At 39.3% G+C, this 10,187-nt stretch overlaps 1 protein-coding gene across 1 annotated transcript in view; it reads right to left on the bottom strand.

The window, feature by feature from the left end:
* Jam2 (junctional adhesion molecule 2) overlaps positions 1–10,187 on the bottom strand; it is a 52,264-nt gene that overhangs the window by 22,294 nt on the left and 19,783 nt on the right. The window contains exon 2 of the mRNA XM_005345284.3: positions 51–116. Coding sequence (XP_005345341.1) covers positions 51–116 — 66 coding nt within the window. The remainder of the gene's footprint in view (positions 1–50; positions 117–10,187) is intronic.

Genomic DNA, 10,187 nt, shown 5'->3' with positions numbered 1-10,187 from the left:
GGAACAGTATGTAAACAAACCAATCCAATCAAACCTTTAAAATACCATACCTTGGTACTCTATTACTGTAACTTCTTGGTGGTCTTTTGATGCAGAAAGTCCATTTGCCTTATGATCTAAAACAGTAAAACAGATGGGTAGTTAATATGGTAGTCTGTTTTCAAATGTTTGAGTGGGATACAGCATTCAATAAGCCGGCATAATCTGAGTAACAATTGTTGCATAATTCAGAACATATATAACATAAATTATCAAAATAGGGAAACCATACCACACATATCACTTTCATTTTCTGTATGGTGATTTGGGCTTTTAGCATTTCCCAAGTGGAATCTATAGCTGGAAGTACACTCTCCTCAGCACCCCTGAAAACGAGCATGCCCTTAATTTACCTTATTATGTAATGTAATGTCTGTCCACCCAACCATCCAACCAACCATCCATCCATCCAACCATCCACATATTCGTCCATCTGTCCACCTGCCCCCTACATATCTATCCACTTATCCACCCAACCACATATTCATCCACCTATTCACCCCATCCATCTACCTACCTACACACCCACCCACAAATCCATTCATTCAGAGATAGCTTCTCAGAGCAGACTCAACTCTCTTCTTTTTATATAGTCTTTTACTCTCTCATCGACTCAATTACCATTCTTTTTCAAAACAAAAACCAAAACCAAACAAAAAACCTTCACAAATACTTATTAATAGCTCTGATATCTCCTTTGAGATGAAACTTGCAAGCCTCCTTTTCTATTAGACACCTGTATCTCCTTTCTCTACTTCCACCACACACTCATGGGCAAAAGCAACAACCAGCTTGGTTGCAAACTTTCTTTTATTTCTACAAATTTCATCTCAGTGAAATACATCACAATGCACAGGGTTACTCATACCAAAATCTCACACTTTGCCCAGGATATTCCCATACAGGTTGAGAATTCTACCACCCACTCAAGTGCTTTGAGTATTTGTCCATTTTGCTCTTATATTCATCCATGTTCCTTGTCTTAAGAAGGTATGGAAATATCCAGAATAAAGCAAGAGAAAAATAGGACACACCTTGCCTCATCACCTTAAAATAAACACTGGTCAGGACAGATGTGAAAAAATAGATAGCTTAGGGGCTGGAGAGATGGGTCAATGGTTAAGAGCATTGCCTGCTCTTCCAAAGGTCCTGAGTTCAATTCCCAGCAACCACATGGTGGCTCACAACCCTCTGTAATGAGGTCTGGTGCCCTCTTCTGGCTGCAGACATACACACAGAACATTGTATACATAATAAATAAATAAATAAATAAATAAATAAATATTTTTTTTTAAAAAATAGATAGCTTAGGCAAGCATTTGAGAGAAGCTACCGTTACTAAAATACACCTGCTTCCCAGACTTGTAAAAGAGGAAGTGAGTTGGCCAACATGAATCTTGGTATAGAAAGCACCAATAATAATATGCTCAATGATGTGGGATTCCCCTCTGTATGCTCTTTTCCCCTCTATATGCTAAGCTAAACCACCATATATATTTTAAAGGTATTGTGATTTCATAATTTGGGTCTAAGGATAAATTACTTTGGAAAAGAGGTTCTTCTTTTGTTTCCACAGAGGATGAGAACCTGTAAAAATCCTTCCAGACTAATGTGGTTTGATGGATAAAGATCCCCCAAAAGGTCACTGTAAACACCCCCCAAAATTACTTTGCCCAACAAATAGCAGGATGCAATTTGGAGAAAACTATGCCCAAATTCTCTAAATGTTTGTTTATAAATGTTTGTTTACATGTAAAGGGAATGTGCTATAGAGATTTGCATTGGTATGGATTTTGGTTTATACAAATTTAAGGTCAATTTTGTTATACTGTGTATATGTATTTCTGTTCTTGATTAAGGTATTGTGTTTGTGCAGCTCATTTAAAAATGTAATGTATAATTAAAAATACAGGCTAATAGATAATCATCTATAATAGTCAAGCTTGTAGTCATGTTAGTTAGATTTTCTAGGTGTATAGAGATACATTTCAGTTAGTTAGGTATTCTTCAAATCTTTCAAAGAGCTATGGAATATGGCATTTAAAATGTTTTAAAAATTTAGGACTTTTCATGACACTGAGACACATCTGCTCCTGTCAGCACCAATCTACTTCAAGAGGAAGATGGGCATTGAAAAGGCTCCTTATGGAGTTGGTTAGCCATTTGGGTAAGAAACTGTTCTTGCCTGGACTGCTTGATTACTGTGTGAACTGGACATGTGAACTGGACATGCAGGACCCACAGAAAAATGACTGCTGAACTTGCCTAAAGTTGAGACAGTCCTTTGGGGTTCCTGCTTCATGAAAGAATAGAAAGAGTCTGCTAGACATTCTGCAGAACACAAAAGAAAGTGACTGACAAACTGCCAATATAGGTGGAACTGACTGAAAGTTCCTGCTTCATGGAAAAGTCTACTGGATACTACGATCTTGTAGGCTGAAGATTGATGCCCCAATGGTATAGTAAAACTTTGGGTGACTGTCCAGGCAGTGAGATGTCTCTGTCAATTCTAGAGTTTTCAAAGTTGCTTATAATGCACTTCCTGTTTACTTAGGTGGAGTTAAAAAATAGATAGTTATGACTATGGTTTTCCTTAATTATGATAAAAGATAAAGTAGATATAAATATTGTAACTGTAATTCTTGCTTGATATCTGTTTTGTTGTATGTAATTTTTCTATGTTAAAGTTAAAACCTTCCTTTTATTTAAACAGAAAAGGGGAGGTTATGTGGTATCCCCCCCCCCCGCCCCTGTATGCTGTAAATATCATTGGTTAATAAAGAAGCTATTTTGGGCCTGTGATAAGGTAGAGCAGAACTAGGTGGGGAAAACTAAACTAAATGTTGGGAGGAAGGAGGCAGAATCAGGGAGAAGCCATGGAGCTTCCTCTGCCAGACAGACACGCTGAAACTTTGCTGGTAGGCCACGACTTCATGGTATCTGCAGATTAATGGAGATGGGTTAAATTAAGATATAAAAGTTAGTCAATAAAAGGCTAGATCTAAGCCAGGCAGTAATGCCACATGCCTTTAATCCCAGCACTTGGGAGGCAGAGGCAGGTGGATCTCTGTGAGTTTGAGACCAGCCTGGTCTAGAAGAGCTAGTTCCAGGACAGGCTCCAAAGCCACAGAGAAACAAAAAACAACAACCACAACAAAAAGCTAGATCTAATGGACCAAGCACTGATTTTATTAATACAGTTTCTATGTGGTTATTTTGGGTCTGAGCTGCTGGGTGGTTGGGAAGCAAGTGGCCTCCTACTACAGCTCAACATGTACTAAGTTCTTAGAGGTCAGACAGCATTGCCAGTGCTTCTAAAGTATGTACTCATTTAACCCTTGTAAGAATTATCTGTGGTTATGGCTTGAATATGAAATGTTCCTCCAGCTCTTGGTTTTATTTTGGGACATTTTGGAAACTTTACAAGGTGTGGTCTTGCTGCAGGAAATAAGTCACTGTGGGGTGGGTGGGGTATTGGAGCTAACTTGACCTTGACCCTTTCCTGTCTCCTGCTTTCTGCTTCCTTTCCACCACAGGGTGAAGAAGGTCATTCACCCCATTATAATACTGCCATGAGGTTCTTCCCAGGCTCTTTAGGCCAACCAACCATGAAACAGGAGCCAAACTAAAATGTTCCCATCTTAAGGTTTTTCTCAGGCATCTTAGTTACAGGTATGCATACATAATTAATACAGTGCCCAAGTCCCACATGGTCGCTTACACTCTGTATTCTCGTCTGGATTATACTGTGCTATGTCAGGCACAGCGCCACATTTCCCTTCAGTTGAACTGTGAACAAGGACTGACAGTTAATACAGATGTCACGTGGAAAGGTCCTAGGTCTATTCTAAGGCAGGACTGGGGAGATGAGAAATTGGTATTGATGAAGACAAAGGTCTGGCTCTGAGCACAACGGGAAGGTAGAAGTGAAGAGACCAGTGATAAGGGACACCGTGGGAATCTCAGAAGGCTCTTGACCAGGCTTTCTCAATGCTGATATTATGACCTTTGGGGATCAGGTACTTTCTTGTAGGAGGCTGTCCTGTACACAATCGTGTAGTTACACCATCTCTGGCTCCTATCTACTAGATGCCGGTAGTATCTTGTCCATATCCTGACATCTAAAACTGTAGAGATGGACAAATAAATGTGCCCTGAGAGTGTGCTGTGGAAAAAAGAGAAAGTGTGGTGTGGAAATCACTTGTGGTTGAAAACCCTGCTCCACTCGGACTAGCTAAAGAGACAGGTATAAAAATACAGCAGTAGGCTTAAGGAGAACAGATAACTGGGAGCTCCAGGATTTTAAAGTTCTTGGGAAACAGACATTTTATAATGATGAAAGAGAATTTATCATGGTTTTGGAAGGGGAAAAAATCTTTCACGTGAGCTGGCATCTTTTCTTTGGCTTATTTATCTGTAGCCATCAAGGCAAAGTTTTTATTTCCCTTTTCACCTCTTTGAAGCATGGTAGCACGCGCACGGTAAACTAAAACTCCCCAGGCTCTCCAAGACTTAAGCATCCGGCTCCTCAATCTGGGTTTCGGTTCTAAATTGCAACCTGGTGTGGGTGAAGACCCTGGTCCCTAAGAATCAGAAATGCAAATGGCTGTCCAAGGCATGAGGCCACTGGGCTCAGTGATAAAGAGGAGTTAGGGCCACCAAAGAGTCACTTCAAAACACTTGGCTTCTGTGTTTCAAGAACCATGAAAACGGTCCAGGGAGTCTCTTCAAATCTTCCTTCTGCTTTTCCCATAGACTTCCTTCACCTGCCAGCTGTTTCTCTCCCTCCCACATTCCTCTGAAACCACTCACCTCTCCCTTCTCCAGAGCTACTCCTACCGTCGTCTTCTCTCCTTCCCCATTTTACTCTCTAGTGTTCGAAGACAGAGCCTGTACCTTCAGCGAACAGAAGAGGGGTTAAGAATACAGCTCAACGAGATTCTCACAGGTGGGCTTAGGAAAATGTCGGCCTTCTTTTCTCATCCTACATCAAATGATAAAATCTCTGGATTATGTTCCAAACGTGAAAGGTTTTAACCTTTCCAAGGACACTTTGAAACCTCTGCCTTAGTATCCACGGCAGCTCTTGGTTATGACCAACAAGTCCTGTGATTTTTTTTTTGAAGTACTTCAGTGGACTTTTTAGACAAAACAATGAGGACTAACATTCTCTGGAAACCAGCTAAGGGGAAACCTGAGCAAAAGAGGAAGAGATAATCTTTGCTCCCTTCATGTTGCCCTGGCTTTGACCTCTCCAAACACCCCACGCCCACCAAGTGTTTATTTTCTTCAACTGGCTCCAAGGCTCCCATTTATCCCGGAACTCAGCAATACAGTCTGAGACTGGAAGGTGATTTTTTTTTTTCCCTTTTTGTCAATTTTAATTTTCTACTTACTAAAACTTCTTTTGAAAAAAATACATATTTTTAAATTTCAAAGACCACTAAAAGTTCTACGGAAAACAACAACTTCTTCATGAGTTGTACTCACTCGTCCAGAAATTTCACATGCATGTATTTCAAAGTTTAAAACTTTTATTTATTTATTAACACTTTCATTTTAATTATGACTTTTATTTACTCTTAAGAATCGCATGCATTAAAAAGGATTGCATACAAATATAAAATGAAATATGATCATCCATCTTTATTTCGTCTTCATTCACCACCCTCTAACTCTCCCTGTATCCCCAAAACACATCCCTCCCCTCCCAACTTCATGTTCTGTGTATGTATGTATGTATGTATGTATGTATGTATGTACTGGTGACCTGTGTTTGACCCCTGAAACCACACAGTAGAAGGAAAGAACACACACACACGTGCACACACACACACGTGCACACACACACACACACACACAAAACAAAAGCTTCATTTGGTCTATACTTCACTTGTGTTTTATATTCAGTACTCATCCCACTGATCTGGACTTCCTTATAATTTTGATGAGGTAATAATGAATAAAATAGACAAGTAATAACAATGGTGATAGTGGAAACCTACTCAGTTCTCTGTCCTAACAGATATAAAATGAGTTCATGGCCTCATCATGAAGTAGAGTGCTGAGGCCAGCATCTTCCAGATTCTAAACTGTCACTTCAATTCTATCACAGATCCAGTCATGCGCATCTTAAACAGCCATCTCACCTGAACTATGACAAGCAGACTTTCACACTCCACATTTGGCCAAAAAACCTTAGTTACTGTCTTTTAATATTTGATTTGAGTGAATTTCAAAAATTGGACCTCTTCTAGTTGCACACACTCTCCTGATGGTCTGTGACTGTTTCAGGACAAAGCTCCATGGGCCCCAGAGATTCAAATGTGAACAGAAATTCATCCAGCCATTTTTAAAATGTTGGGTGGCTGACTCAAAGTACTGTGTGTTTGTGTGAGCTCACATCTAGGGGTGCAGGGACAGCTTTGGAGTAAGAGTAAGTTAGAGAACTGCTTTTACCAAAAGAAAAAGGAAATTATAATCCTTGGATTTACAAGAAATGAACGAAGCTAAATGTAAGTAATCTTCGCCTGCCAATCACAAACATGACAGTCAGACAACGCTGCCAGGCCATTGTTTCCATGTTCTGCACTTTAAAACAAATGGTTCTTATTCTTTTGGCTTCCTGAACACTAATCAAAGGAAACCTGAAGCAACAATAAGCAGGGAGGTTTCCCTTGGCTTTCAGAGTCCTTCTGTTAGCGTTTATGTCAGTAGAATATAATTGGTAACGCGTGTGTGAAATGGAAAGGCTCAGATGCTATGAGTCATCATCTCACCAGAGACTTGGAAAATAATATCCATAAAACCCTCTATTTTAAGGATTGGCATTCGACAGAGCACATGAATGTGTCCATAAAGCCACTGGTCCTGTAAGATCGTCGGTGTTTCAAAGGTGGAATTAGGAGACCACAGTCCTTGGAGACCACTTCCTGTATCCAAGTGCTACGGAGTCAAACTGAGGGCTAAATGAATTCATGAACAAGAACCCCATCCTTGTATGCTGTGAAAGACAGTATAAGAAAGTGTCCTTCAGCTGGACGGTGGTGGTGCACACCTTTGATCCAAGCACTCGGGAGGCAGAGGCAGGTGGATCTTTGTGAGTTCAAGGCCTTAAAAGCCATACAGAGAAACCCTATCTCAAAATAAAGAAATAAATAAATATAGTCCTTTTTAAGCTAGAGATGTAGGTTAGTGAAAGAGTACCTGCCTAGCATATATAAGGCCCTTGGTTCGATTCCTAGTACTATTGAAAACAAAAAAGAAAAAACCTGCTAGTCTTGAAAATTTTACAAAAATATGCTTATTCACAGGTTCTCCCTACCAAATGTCCAGGGCCTTGGGTGATACCCAGGCCAAGGCTTGCCAAAACGGGTCTTGCTTAATAAGTCTATTTATTCTACCTTATAAGTCTTATGCTTCAGAAAAACATTTAAAACATTAGCAAAGTTAATGCAAGATATATGCTCACTCAAAGATTACAGATCTGACAGTGTGGTGACATTAGAGAATTCTTTTGATACGTATTTATGCTACACAATTGATATTCTTAACTGCTTTAAACAAATTGAAAATATTGGAACATTGAGCTGTTCTTAGTGACCTGAAATTGCTTTAAAAAAAGCACAGAAGTAGAACTAAAGGTCACAGAAAGTTTAAAACAATACTAAGCATGGGTGTGGGCAGAGAGAGTTCAGTAGGAGGTACAAGCTCTAGCTTGCATCTGATGCGAAAGTGATTGTTCGTTTAGGATTTTTTTTTTGGTATGAGTGTTTTGCCTGTATGTAAGTATGTGTACTGTGTATGCACCTGGTCCAGTGGAGGTCAGAAGACATCAGATTTTTCTGAACTGGACAAGCAGATGATTGTGTCCTGGGAACTGAACCCTGGTCCTCAGCCAGAGCAGTGATTGCTCTTACTGCTAACCCTTCTCTCTAGCTCCTGCTTAAGCGATTTTATAAATATTAAAAAAAAATCATGGACTAACCATTTCTCTGTCTCCTGACCAAAACAATCGCTGAACAATTTTTGAATCTGTGTGTTTAAGACATTTCATGCTGGTTTTCAGATTTTCAGAGACAGTATTGGTGACTCAGAACCGAAGTTCTGTTCTTGGACTCAAGCTCAAGAACTAGGCTTTAGGCATTTGCCCAGAGGTAGTCAAACTGGAGAAGTCATGTGTAATAGTCGACTCCGACACGATTGGTTTGGTAATTCTGTTTCCTTGGTTGTTTTATTTGAGTTTTTTTCATATAATATATTTTCTTATACTATATATTCTTTCTTCTCCTCCTGACAATTCTATTGTTAAGTTCATTTCTATGGAGAAAATAACTACCAAATTTTGACATGGTTTTTGGACTTTTGGACTTTAAAAGCTATATCAATGTATAGTAATTAGATAATTAAAATTGCAGTCAAAGCCAGATGGACCATTTCTCCTGTTGAGGTACACTGCAGAACACCGGTCATCACTGAAGAGGACACTCAGGCTTGTTATCCTTGATATCTGATATTTAAATAATTCCAGTGTTTGCTATTGGTTTCATCTCAGGAGGAGCCGAGCAGAACATAGACATCAGAATGTCAGCCCTCAGCAATTACAAAATCAAGTGCATGCTTTCTTTTTTAAAATTGTTTTTATTGAGCTATATATTTTTTCTGTTCCCCTCCCTTCCTCGTTTCTCCCCTTCTACCATCTCCCACGATCCCCACGTTCCCAATTTACTCAGGAGATCTTGCCTTTTTCTACTTCCCATGTAGATTAGACAAGTGCATGTTTTCTGTCTTCTCACATTTTAATGTGGCTTCTTGCTCTCACAAAGAAAAATATCAGTCTTCTTTGAAGCAAGGGTCAGAATGTAAAAGTCTGAGAGCATAAGAACTTCTGGACAGATGTTTCTTTGCACTCTCTCTCCCCGCTCCTCCTCTCTCTGTGTGCCTCTCTTTCTGTGTTTCTCTCTCTCCTTCCTTCTCCTTCATGTCTTTTTTCTTAAAAAGATTTATTCATTATGTATACAGCATTCTGCCTGCATGTATCCTTGCAGGCCAAAAGAGAGCACCAGATCTCATTACAGATGGTTCGGAGTCACTATGTGGTTGCTGGGAATTGAACTCAGGACCTCTAGAAGAGCAATCAGTGCTCTTAACCACTGAGCCACCTGGCCCTCCAGCCCCCTCTCTTCTCTTTTCTATCCTTCTTTCTACTTCTAGTATGGGTGAATGAGAGAAATGACCCATGTTGTCTGCTGCTTTCTAGCCATATAAAGTGTGTTCATAATAAATTCTACAGTTTCACATTCCTCTTGATAATTCTGTGCAATTTGTCCTGTCAGTTAGTGTAATCATTATCAGTTATTCTAAAAATACATAATGATTTAAATATTTATTTTAAAACATAGATAATTTATGCCCAATTTAATAATTTGGTAAGTTTATGCAAGATATTACCTTACTTTACTTTTCAAATAAAAACCCTTACCATACTTCATATTTTGAATCATGTTTTCAGTGAAGTCCGTAATTTAGCTAATATCTTATAGAAGTTGGAAAACGATTATAGTATAAAGTAAATATTTATTCTTAGCCCCAGAGGATTATCTTAAATGAGTAACAGAAGACATGAGAACTTTGATTTTTTAGTTAGCAGGGTGAGGGGTGGAGAGAAAGAAGGGTTTCATTAGGGAGGAAGGACTTCAGCAGGAGATGTTTGCCATTATGGACATAATCATCTCTGCCTCATTTTGTGAACTTCTGCCAGTAGTTTTGGAGTACATCCACAAGAATTTAAGATGTTTGTAGCTAGCTTTAAAATAGCCATTGACCTCAACCACACAGTAATTTATTTTCCTACTTACTTAATTCTGAAACAGTAAAGAAAAACTTGGTCCAGTAAAGAAGTCAACAGAGACTGCTCCTGACATCTGTCAGTGGAATGTTGAGGTGAATCCAACATTTTGTCTTGGTATTAAGAGTTATGAGGCACAAGTTCTAAAACGCGAAGTCTGGGGAGAAGAAGTAAGGCAGCTGTATTAGGGTATTTAAACATTTACAGTAATTTATAAGTTTTCAGATTAGATTAAGAACTTGCTGTTTGGGGCTGGAGAGATGGCTCAGCAGTTAGGAGCATTGCCTGCTCTTCCAGAGGT

The sequence above is a fragment of the Microtus ochrogaster genome, chromosome 2 (assembly GCF_000317375.1).
Source record: "Microtus ochrogaster isolate Prairie Vole_2 chromosome 2, MicOch1.0, whole genome shotgun sequence".
Taxonomy (NCBI): domain Eukaryota; kingdom Metazoa; phylum Chordata; class Mammalia; order Rodentia; family Cricetidae; genus Microtus; species Microtus ochrogaster.
This window is presented reverse-complemented; position numbering and strand designations above follow the sequence as displayed.